General features: G+C 50.6%; 1 protein-coding gene across 6 annotated transcripts in view; it reads left to right on the plus strand.

Annotated features, from left to right (window-relative positions):
- fam13b (family with sequence similarity 13 member B) overlaps positions 1 to 10,540 on the plus strand; it is a 49,351-nt gene extending 38,811 nt beyond the window's left edge. For 5 of the 6 annotated variants that reach the window (XM_061235954.1, XM_061235953.1, XM_061235956.1 and 2 more), the window contains 10 exons: positions 1,152 to 1,362; positions 1,883 to 2,021; positions 2,130 to 2,211; positions 2,586 to 2,744; positions 3,219 to 3,439; positions 4,073 to 4,156; positions 4,299 to 4,394; positions 5,076 to 5,347; positions 7,352 to 7,453; positions 7,704 to 10,540. In XM_061235954.1, the coding sequence (XP_061091938.1) occupies positions 1,152 to 1,362; positions 1,883 to 2,021; positions 2,130 to 2,211; positions 2,586 to 2,744; positions 3,219 to 3,439; positions 4,073 to 4,156; positions 4,299 to 4,394; positions 5,076 to 5,347; positions 7,352 to 7,453; positions 7,704 to 7,827 (1,490 nt within the window). In that variant the 3' untranslated portion in view covers positions 7,828 to 10,540. The remainder of the gene's footprint in view (positions 1 to 1,151; positions 1,363 to 1,882; positions 2,022 to 2,129; positions 2,212 to 2,585; positions 2,745 to 3,218; positions 3,440 to 4,072; positions 4,157 to 4,298; positions 4,395 to 5,075; positions 5,348 to 7,351; positions 7,454 to 7,703) is intronic. The other variant, XM_061235957.1, reaches the window with a different exon arrangement.
- The last annotated feature ends 1,626 nt before the right edge of the window (positions 10,541 to 12,166 follow it).

Consider the following 12,166-nt stretch of genomic DNA (forward strand, 5'->3'; position numbering starts at 1 on the left):
TCGGGTTTTCCCCTCTGCCCAATCTAATTACCTAATTGCGTAAGTGGATCAGTTATTCCGCTAAATTGGTAGGTGACGGGCGCTTTATGTTCTCTGCAGCTAAGCACTTTGAGGACCCGGTCAGCTATGTTCATTTAGAATAATAATTGATCCCATTATCGAGTTTAGAGCTTGGAGGGAACGCAGAGCGGGAAGATTTCCGGCCGGAGCAGAGCTGCTCAGCCCTCACCCAACCAGCGTTTGAGCCTGTTCCTGATGATAACATGGGGAACTCAAGAGTTTTCAAAAAAATAATAATCACAACTTATGCACGTGTTAAAGCTAATTGTTCGCTTTGCTGCGTGTGCCGAACAAAATTAGGCACTGAAGGATAGAGGAATTATTTCCAGCGCTGATAGATTTCTGATTAGAGGCCTGTTGTTGCTACAGCAGTTTCTCGGAAGCCACATTTCTCCCCTTTTTGCACGAATGTAGAGCGACAAAGACATGCAGGTGACGCAGGCTCCTATTCTCGTTACACAGTGGCGCAAGCGAGGGAACAGAGTGACGCTCTTTGGGGAGAGCCCTGTGTGTAATTAATACTCGACAGAAAGCAGTGACGCTCGACTGTATGAGGATTCCACACAGCTGTACTAATAACGAGCTAGCAGGGCTTCACTAAGCACTTGATAACCACTGTAACCACCACGGGAGCAAAATCTTCATTTAACACCTGCGGCTGCACTCAGTTGTAACCATTTTATCAAATCCATGGAACCCTTACTGACCGGCTCAGATCAATCTAAGGGGCTTTTGCTGTCCCCAGAACAGTGCCGTGATTACTGACAGTATCAGTTCACTCTGGTATAAAGCGAATGGAGCCGGTGGTTGCTGCGGAGATCAGCGCTTTGCGAAGCCCGGCTCGCCGGCTTCTCGTCTCGGTCGTTGTCGTCCCCCACCTCCCCCCCCCCCCACACCCCCGTGTCGTCCCCAAGGCTTCCAGTGTCGTCTTCTACGCGTTTTACGTCCACCCTCTCTCTCTATGTCTCCAGGCAACCTGGGACCTGCAGTTACGCCCCTCCCCTCTCCTTACACAGCAGAGTGGGAGGCGGCCTGGCGAGGGCCGGCTCCTCCCCGTGGTGTGACCCCTCCCTGTCTCTGTGTCCCTCCAGACCCCGTGCCCGCCTTCAAGTCGTGGCAGGAGGAGAGTGACTCGGGCGAGGCGCAGCTGTCTCCTCTGGCAGGGCGCATGGTGCCTCTGCCTTTAGAGGAGGACGCCCATCCGCTCCTGGCCCGCCGCTTCCTGGACTTCGGGCACAGCCAGCGCTTCTTGCACCAGGACCCCGACGCCACCTCCCCCACCAAAGCGTCGTCCAGCGGGAGGTAGGGGGCTGTCCAAATACTTATTTCAGTAAATGCGGGCCGCTGCTGAGATACAAACAAAGAGGTTTCCTAAGAAGCATCTTTTCAACATTGACTTGGTTCAGAAATGTGAAGATCCAGAATGAACTGGTCGGCTATGCCATGCTGGGACTTGTAGATGTTGCTGATATGTGGTGAAGTGATTCTAGTATGTTTTGGTAAATGTTTACCAGCATTTTCAGCATATTTTAACAATAATATTGTAAATCAAGATCATTTTGGCCAGGATAGTCTTGGCATAACATTTTCATACCGTCCCATCTGTAACACACACACAAACAAACACTCGCACGCAAATGCGCACACACACGTCATTTCCCTGGCTCTTCATAAAAGGTCAATGGAATGAGTGTGGGCGGCTTTGTTATCAGTGCATTAGCAGACGCTGAGCAATAAAGGCTTTACTGGTGGGTACGCAGGGCCTCAGCAGGAGTGGGGCACGCTTTCCGGAACCTTCTTTTGACTTCTCCTCCCCGTGCAGGCCTCGGCGCACCTCCTTAAGTTCCAAAGAGAGTGTGAAGGGGGACACCGTCTCTCACCAGCTCACCAAGAAACTCCAGAACCTCAAGAAGAAGATCAAGCAGTTTGAAGAGCAGTTCGAGAAGGAGAGGAATTACAAGGTAAAGCCGGCTTTCTGCAGAGCCTGCAGTTTCGTTTTATTCCTTTTTTGGCATGAAAAGCAGAGATTTTAAGCGGGTCTCACAACGGTTTTCATGTTCCTTTCTCAGCCCTCTCATGGAGACAAGGCAGCTAACCCAAAGGTCTTGAAGTGGATGACAGACCTCACTAAAATCCGGAAACAGATCAAAGGTAAGCCCTTGGAATTTGGGAGCTCCCCTCGAACAGGGGGGGAGAGTGGGGGTGGTTGTGGCTGTTGTTTTGGAAGGGTGGGGGTGGAGGTGGGTCGGGGCGTGGTTTGGGCTTGGGGGTGAACTTCCGCTCGCCATTCCTCGCCCCCTCCCCAGGCGCTGTAGGCGTGGGTTCTGCTCGGCGGATACTCCGGTCACTGCATGCTTATAGGCCTCGTACGGGCGAACAGGGCTCCTTAACTTTGCTAGTCTGCCATCTGCCTTGTCCATTCCATCTGACGCCCCAAAATCTTGAGGTGCAGTGCCCAATAAGTGTCTCTTTCTCTTTAAAAAAAAAAAAAACAAATCCGGACGTCCCCACCCCCCGCCGAACAGGAAGACAGCATCACTTTCCCAAAGGGTCCATGAGGCACCTGGCAGTGCTTCAGTCACACAGACGCCACTCCTCCTCCTCCTCTTCCTCCTCCGCCCCGAACACACCCCCTTTAACACTCGCACGCCCCCTCACAGCCTCTAGACAGGAACCTCACCTCAGTAAGTACACTTGAACGCCAGTAAGTAGACCTAAAACACTTATCTTATTCAAAGTTATTCCTTTTTTTAAACCTGTGCTAGATATGTCTAACCTCCCCCCACCCCCCTCGGCGGTTGCACTGCATTGCATCACGTAGAAGGGGAGGGGGGTGGAGGGGGATTTTCGCATGTGTGTCACCTGTAGTTGTGAAATGTGGTGAGCGTGGTTGGACATTCTCATCTGGGTGGGAGAGGGAGGGTCTTTGTTGAAGATGTCCTCCTAGCATTTTTGTTTTTGTTCCTTTGGGTGGGTCATGGTGGAAACAGATTTTATTTTAATCGGCGATGTCGCCTTGAGACGGCAGGCCAAAGTCGTGTCGCTGCCAGGGCAGACCGTGTCGTCCGCGGTTACGGCCGTGCCCTTGGGCTGGGCGGTCGTAGGGCTCCTTTAGCGACTCTGGTGCCTCCCTCTGAGTGTTTCCCTCCCTCCCGCAGATGCCAAGCAGAAGCTGGAGGGCGAGCTGGCGCCCCAGGCCCGGCCCCGCAGTAACACCCTGCCCAAGAGCTTTGGCTCCACGCTGGAGCACCCGGCCCAGGAGGGCGGCTCGGAGGGGGAGGCCAGGGCCCGCCGGCCCACGCGGGAGGAGACCCTGGAGCTCATCCAGCGCCGCATGAAGGGAAAGAGAGAGGACGACGCGCGGCCCGAGGACATCCGGGTACAGAGCCCAGCCTCACCACACGGCCTCATCACACGGCCTCTAATACAGCACAGAGCCCAGCCTCACCACACAGCCTCTAATACAGCACAGAGCCCAGCCTCACCACACAGCCTCTAATACAGCACAGAGCCCAGCCTCACCACACAGCCTCTAATACAGCACAGAGCCCAGCCTCACCACACAGCCTCTAATACAGCACAGAGCCCAGCCTCATCACACGGCCTCTAATACAGCACAGAGCCCAGCCTCACCACACAGCCTCTAATACAGCACAGAGCCCAGCCTCACCACACAGCCTCTAATACAGCACAGAGCCCAGCCTCACCACACAGCCTCTAATACAGCACAGAGCCCAGTCTCACCACACAGCCTCTAATACAGCACAGAGCCCAGCCTCACCACACAGCCTCTAATACAGCACAGAGCCCAGCCTCACCACACAGCCTCTAATACAGCACAGAGCCCAGCCTCATCCCTTAGCATCTCTCTTTTCACAACCCTTACCTGGCTGTCACTCCTATGGAGCACGTTCCCAAAAAAAAGTTGTTTTACCTTGAAACTGGGTGCATCACGGGCACAGAGGGTACACAGCGCTAACCGCTCCCCCCTCCCCCCCACTCTCTCCTGCAGAAAATGAGTAAGGAGCAGCTGTCCTGTGAGAAGACCGTGCTGCAGAAGAACCTCCTGCACTACGAGGGCCTGCACGGGCGGCCGGTGAGTCCCGTCCGCTCAGTCGGGCAGCGGTTGATAAAACCATTGGCTCACTGATGGTCTTCGCCGTCCATTCACATGCTTTTTCTGGAGCTGATTTATAGCATGTGACCCGTGGTAACTCGGGTGTGCTCTGTCCTGACAGGTGAGCCGTGAGGAAAGAATGATCGTGAAGCCCCTCTACGACCGCTATCGCCTGGTCAAGCAGATGCTCACCCGCGTCAGCATCACACCCATCATCGTACGTCTCGCCCCCAAAACCCCCAGCAATGACAACACCACTGTACTGTCAGTCAGTCCCAGAGGTGGAAAACCCAGGTTGAGAAAGTAAAAGTGCTCCCAGTATTTTGTGCCATTCGCTTGGGTTTGCGAATTAGCACAGTTTTTCAGCCGAAAGGAAGAACTAACTGGTGAAATCAGCGTTCATGGCAGGACTTTCACTTTCTGATCCGGACTTTGCACTTTTGGTCTATATGTACCACTAGTGGCCAGAAATTCAATCAGCATGTTTTGTTTGTTGAAGAATGGTGTTAAACACCAAATGTATGTCTAAATAACATGAATAGACATCCACCTGAATAGAATATTAATGGAATAGGTTTTCTATTAACCTTTTTATCTGATAAACATGGACTATATCTGTGTTCCTGCAGGTCTCGGCGAGAGGGTCGGTTAAACTGGGTTAATTGGGTGATTGGTGTAGGAATTGCATCCCTTTTTATACACCCCATTTCAGGGGACCAAAAGTAATTGGACAGTTGGCTCCTCAACTGTTTCTGATTAGTCCGGTGTACTCAATCGATTCCTTAGTGCAGGTGTGAGAGAGCTTTCAGTACCTAGTCTTGATTCTAGGCTCTTGATGGCCTTTGGACTCTGTTATTGGCGTTTGTCAACGTGCGTCTGTTAATGGGACTCCCAACAGGCCTCCCCCTCCAGCAAGCGGCGGAGCCAAACCCTGCAGCCCATCATCGAAGGAGAGACGGCCCACTTCTGCGACGAGATCAAGGAGGAGGAGGAGGAGGAGGAGGAAGAGGAGGAGGAGCTGGCCGAGGTGACGAGCGAAGGCTCGCCCGAGGTGATCATCGCCCTGGACCCCGCCGCCCAGCCGGACGTCCTGCTCCGGCCCAAGATGGACGACAGCTCCGGGAAGCTGGCCCTGGACCTGCGCCTGTCCAGCTCCAACGCCTCGTCCATGTGAGCTTCTTCACCGAGCCCCACACCAGACGAGGGGCACGGATCACAAAGCAGAAATACTGAGTGAGCTGGATACGTTAAACCGGAGTAAAACCCGGAACACATGTTTTTACTTCAGTCTATCTTCCAGTTTTGGAAGGGTTCTGGGTTTTCCTTGGTGAATATATCCAGCTAAGTATTCCTGCTTTCTGATCCAACAAATAATATTGGTTTTGGATTCAAATACTTTTCTGCAATTGATTAAGCTTGCCTGGTGTATTGGTACAAATGAAATTGTCCCAAACATGTAAACTGTGTAAGCCTTGCAGGCTCAAATGCACCAGGCAAGATCAACAGAGATGAGTATTTTAATCGAAACAAATACTGCTTGAACCCAAGTGTGCCCAACACCTGAGCCTCTACATAAGCGCTGCCCAACCATGTTTATGAAGATCTAAAGTCCTGTAGGGCTTCAGTTCAACTTTTATTTGGTGCACCGGATTCTGCTAACTAGCAGCTGAAAGAGAGCAGTAGCTGTTGAATGAGGTTTGCTTTGTTTGGGTTGGAGTGAAGACCTACAGGACGGTACATCTCCAGAAACAGGATTTGGCAGCCCTCAGCTACACTGCCCTGTACCAGCATAGTGCAGGTGCTAATAATCTCACTACACTTAACTGTACTCTCAGTCCAGTGTAGTGCATACTACAATCTACTACACTGTAGTGCACGCTTCATTAGACCACACTACACCAGCGCAGTGTAGTGCACTTATGGTCCTCTCAATGCAGGATTTACACTGATGTGTAGACCAACACACTGCAAGGGCTCTTGCTGGTGTTAGTCTGTCACACAAACTCAGGCTTGCTATGCACCAGCGAGAACACCAAATCTGCTCAAACACCGTCTATTTAAAGCACCTCCCTGAGCAAGCTGGATATTTATCGGTTTCAGTGTCTGGGGCTGGATAAAGGAGTAATCCGTGTATAACGCAACCATGGTCCAACAGAACTGAGAACTGGCAGCATTGAGCTGCAGCTGCTCAAGCGCTTCACTGTTTCTGTGAATGTGAAACGCAGCCGATTAGCTTGCGGTTTGCTATAACGCGGTATCGGAAGAGTGAGTGATGTAAAATCCATATCCGAGCACTGCAAATGACACAAGTACGTTGGAAATGAGATTGAGATTTCATGAAAACAAAAATATATCTATATATGTGGTGGTATTTTCCCTTTAGCGTGCCGTTAGCAGGAAGGTATTTTCCCGTTAGCGTGCCGTTAGCAGGAAGGTATTTTCCCGTTAGCGTGCCGTTAGCTGGAAGGTATTTTCCCGTTAGCGTGCCGTTAGCTGGAAGGTATTTTCCAGTTAGCGTGCCGTTAGCTGGAAGGTATTTTCCAGTTAGCGTGCCCTTAGCTGGTGGTATTTTCCAGTTAGCGTGCCATTAGCTGGTGGTATTTTCCAGTTAGCGTGCCGTTAGCTGGTGGTATTTTCCAGTTAGCGTGCCCATAGCTGGTGGTATTTTCCAGTTAGCGTGCCGTTAGCTGGTGGTATTTTCCAGTTAGCGTGCTGTTAGCTAGGAGGTATTTTCCAGATAGCATGCTGTTAGCTCGGTTGTATATCCCAGTTCACACAAATTGTTTTCACAATGTTACTACTTTTGAATTTTTTGTCAATGTTAGAACATTACCACTACATGGCAGCAACATTGAGAACATTTTGTGTTACCATGTGATTACCTGGGAAATATTTTTCAGTTAACCTGCTGTCAGCTGATGGGTATTTCCCAGCTAGCTGTGTCATTCGATGGCAGGAATTTTCCAGCTAGCCTGCCATACGTTAGCAGGTATTTCTTTAAACAGTGTAAACCTTGATAAAATGTTTTGTATGTAAGTTGTCACCCACACCACAAGCTGTTTGCACTGAACTGCACACTCGTGTGACGCCGTGTTGGAGCGGCAGGAGAGGGCTTGGAGCAGAGAGGAGGGTTGAATCGTGGAGCTGACCTGCGTTTGTCCTCTCACCCCACAGGCCTGAGCTCCTGGAGCAGCTGTGGAAGGCCCGAGCAGAGAAGAAGAAACTGAGGAAGACCATCCGGGAGTTTGAGGACGAGTTCTACCAGCAGAATGGCAGGTTGGTATCGAATCGTCATAAGCGATATCAGATATATACCCTCTATATCAGAGCAGCGAGACTGGAGACGCCAGATCTGTAGTGTCGTTAAAGCCGCTCCGCTTGTCTGAGACGTCAGCATCTCCCTATGCTCACAGCAATATCGTCTTTGATATTGTTTTACTGCTGTAGAGCGACCCCTGTTGGTCTTCTGCTGTACGCATTGAGAACGGCAGACATGTCACTCACATTAATGCCTCTCCCACCGCAGGAACGTTCAGAAGGAGGACCGCGCTCCCATGATGGACGAATACAAAGAGTACAAACGGATCAAAGCCAAACTGCGCCTGCTGGAGGTGCTGATCAGCAAGCAGGACTCCTCCAAATCCATCTAGAGCCACCGCGACTGGCTGTCAGAGGCTGAGAGCAGTGAGGTCGGGGGTCACGACCCCGAGTGTGCGCACGCACGTGCCAGCTCACCCTGCAGACGCACACTCCAGTCACCCCACACACACACCCTAACAACGACCCCCCACGCCTCACTGCGGTGTCGAGGAGGAAGAGGAGGAGGATGAAGGGCAGCAGCTTTACCCAACTAACAGACTCTGCACATGCCTCCTTCGCTCCATTTGGCAAACAGAAGATATCTTTTGGTCCTCATCAAGTTAACTTTTCCAAGTTGGATGGGTTTTTTTGTTGTTTTTGTTGGTTTTTTGTTTTGTTCTTTTCATTTCACTTAGTTTCTCATACTGAGAAATTTTTACGGGGAGAAAGCAATGCATGTGGACGGGCTGTGGTTCCTCTGTCCGTGGTGTGTGTACACGTCTGAACGGAAGAGTTCATGACAGGGACCCGGCGGCGTTACTGTCGACTTACAGACTGGCGTGGACACATTTATCTCACCCTCACTTTTTCACCTTTTACACTCAAATTATTTCTTTTTTAAAGCATGGACATATATGTGTGTATGTATGTGTATATATACATACAGATGTGTTTGTATTTGGACTCACGTACGTATGCTAGTAACCTTCATTCAGAACTAACGGCAAGATTTTTCAGTGACAAAATCATACGACACATTTGCCACCATAAGAACTGACAAAAGATGAACCAAATGACTTACTGTAAGTAGTTTTTTTAATTTTAGCTTTTTGCAGTCGTGCTCGGATCGTTGAGCGACTCGTTGTGCAGAACAGTTGGGAGTGTGCTGTGTGTTAGCGGCACTGTGTGTTAGCGGCACTGTGTGCTTTTCCCTTGTGGTGTCCCACTTTGACACCATAAGGAGCGACGGGTGGAGAGCACATTCGGAGAGACAGAGAGACAGACAGAGAGAGAGAGAGCGAGAGAGAGAGCGAGAGCGAGAGAGAGAGAATACTCCTCTTTATCTACAAGACTCCAGTCAGCCTCGAGTTTCCCTGCTTGTAAAACGCGCCTCTCCCCATGGCTTCATCAGGCCAGTAATGGTGCACAGAATGCTGGTCATCTACGCGTTTCACCACCGCTTACCATGTATGGACATTACTGTACCCCTCAAATAATCAGCATGGACTCCTGTGCGTGTCATTTTAAAATCTTTTTTTTATACTCTTAAAGGTTTGCTTGCAGATGGGGAAGGACTTATTTATGGACAAAAACGTGTGCGAATGGAACTTCACCGGCGTTAAGGCGCCCGTTCTGTAACGTGCGGGAGGATTTGGGACGTGGGATGGAGTGTGACCTTGGTGTACCAGCGTGCCGGCAGGGCCTGGTGTGGAGCGTGTGTTCATACTGCCGGCGGTATTGACTGGTGCGTCACTGACATTGCCAATGCCCCGGGGCTGCAGTGCGCAGTGCGGGAAGTGTTAAGCTCTCAGTGTTGTGTGTCCGGGAGAAAAGAGCCATGCACGGGCATCTCTCTGAAAACTCGCTGCGCAGGGCACGTTGCCGCTCTTAAATATCAGCACCGGCCTTCAGATGAACTAATGCTAGCTGTACAAATACGTGCTTTATAGCTAATGCTAGTGCTAGCGAGCTGTACAAATACGTGCTTTATAGCTAATGCTAGTGAGCTGTACAAATACGTGCTTTATAGCTAATGCTAGTGCTAGCGAACTGTACAAATGCATGTGGTATTGCTAGTGCTAGTGCTGGCGATTGGTATCCTGCCACTCCCTCCAGTCTCCATTCTTTTGGGGGGTGAGGCCAGGACCAGTCAGTGCAGGAGAAGGTGTGGTCCCCGCGTTTTTTCCTCTCACGCCTGCCACGCTGGTGCTATACGTGCATTCGCGCATCGTGCCCCAGGCGCGACGCACACGCCGCGCGTCACTGTGCTGTTGGCCGCTCGGCTGGGTCTGGTGCTTGCTTTCGGCCCTGCCCGCCCCGGGTTTTCCTTTCTTCTTTCTTTTTCTCCTCCTTCTATTCTGCGTACACCCCGCTGTGGTGACTGCGGGCCAACACCTGTCCTTCTTTTTTATTTTTTTTGGGAGGGGGGGGTGGGGGGTGGGCAGGGCAGGATCTTCTGCTAGTGTACCCCCTGTGTCTCTCTGCAGGGGCGTGGCAGGAGCAGTCTGCCCGTCCGCCCATCTGTCAGTCTGTCGGCTGTTTGTGTCTGTCGCAGGAGCAGCAGCTGGGAGTGGGGTAGAGGACGAAGGGGTGGGGTGGGGCTGGCTGTAAATAAAGCGCCAAAGATTGCACTGTCATTGGTCCGGCATGCTGCATCCGGCAGGGGGGCTCTCCCCTCTTGTCAGCCATCCGACTGGTCAACCACGCACAACAGGGGGAGCCGCTCTCTCTTCATTGGGCTACGCGGGCAGCCTGCCCGTACAGAGCGGCACAGCCGGGGAACGGCCCTCGTGCCGTCTGCGTCCACACGCCCGACGCTCGTCCCCTGCGGCTCCACGGCGCCCCCCAGAGCCGGCACCTTCTCTCTCACCGCGCACTCTGTACTTTATTTACCCAGGCCGGGCCCGACCTTCAACTGACGTGTTTCGGTACTAGCTGCAGCATATTGCAGTTGATCTTCGATACATGTTGTAGAGGCACAAGAATGTAGAATAAAGGGTTTGTATAGTAGCGTTAGGGATCGCTAATGGTTGCAAGTTTGTCAGTATACGACTGCAGCTGATTGGGCGGGGGGCGGGTGGGTGGGTTTTGATCCAAAGGCACTCAGAGGGGAGGAGTTGGCACGTCCTTGTTTTGGGAAGGACAGGAGGGTTGGAGAGGAAGGTGTACGAGATGGCAGTTTGACTGTCATCTTTCACTAATACTAAAGGGGATGTTCTGTCGCGTGCAGACAGGTGGATACACTGATGTTATTTTGAGTTGAGGGCTTTCAGAGTTTTGGGGGAAATAATGGTTATTTGCACAGCATTCCAAGAATGCAGTCCTTGTTTTGAGTTCTCTTTTTTTAGCACTACTAATTTTGAAGGATGGAAGTCAGAATTAAGCTAATTTACAGGTTTGGCCCCCCAAGTTTCACTTTTTGTGCGATATGTAAAGAGTTCTGAGTTAATTTCTTATTTTCATGTTTTTTTGTAAGCTCTCACTTTCTGCAAACCCCTCCTATACAGTGTAGTACCTCTTGGATAAAAGCATCCGCTTTGTTTTGTATGGTAGACTCGTGTAGTGGGCTTGCATGGCAAAAATTTGTATTGTTTCTATTTTTGTGCCATGGAGATGAAGCAATAAATTAGCATGGAGGCCTGTATCAGTGGAATGAGGCCTTCGATCTCAACCCAGTATGTGCATTTCTCAATAAACGGCTTGTGAACATGGAATCCTTTTTAACGGAGGCAACTTTTTATTTAGGAAAAACTTGGCAGTCAGACTTGTAAAATCCCACTCACTTAACCTGTAAACATGTACAACTCTTGTTCTAAGTATTGTTTTTACCACTTTTGCCTGCACCATGTTGCATAGTATTGGTGGAAGGAGACATTGCATGACTAAACGAAACTGGTGATTCTGCTCGCTTTACTTGAGTACGCCATTACCTGATCATCAGTATTCTAAATTCCCGTATTTTGAACATCAAACATCAGATGTCCGATTCCCCCAGGTTGTTTTCTCCCTCTGGTTTGTTCATTGTGCTTGCGAGGAGTGGTAAAACCATGTTAGGCACAGGCTTCATAGGATGTATATTTACCATGTTCTGGTTTCCGCTGCATCCCACGCATGTTTCTGTTAGAGTCGAGGGCGCGTGGCAGAACGCATGAGCACACCTGTCCGCCTGTCCTTGAGGCTCGCTAAATGTGGAGATGCGTCACATCTATATATGTATCTATAAATGTTTGTGTGAATGCTTGCTCTTTTTTCCATTTACCAATGTTGACAAAGTACAATCAGTAATAATGAAGTTACATTAAAATGCAGACAATAAAAGATTGTAATTTACACTTGGCTCGAACTTGTTTCTTTTAGGCTAGCTTCGCCCTGGAAAGCGATCAGGAAGCCCCCAGCAAAATGAAGGTTGAGCGCGAGAGGCTATAAAAACATTAGCGGTCCTGTAATTTACAGTGCAGGTGGATAATTATACCGCCATCTCGCCAAGGACACTGCACCGGCGGGATAGGAGTCGTGAGGACGTTTCACGTGTGTGGCTTTCAACTGGGCAAAAGGGCACCATCAATAAACCGGACCAGAGCAGACGTTGCCCTGTGCTGCTCTCGTCGTCTTCAGAATCGCCGCTGGCTGGAAGCGCGTGACCCAACCCTGTGCGGATGTGCTGACCGCAGCAAATTCAAGACGGAGAAG

This window comes from Conger conger, chromosome 3 (assembly GCF_963514075.1).
Source record: "Conger conger chromosome 3, fConCon1.1, whole genome shotgun sequence".
In the NCBI taxonomy this organism is placed as follows: domain Eukaryota; kingdom Metazoa; phylum Chordata; class Actinopteri; order Anguilliformes; family Congridae; genus Conger; species Conger conger.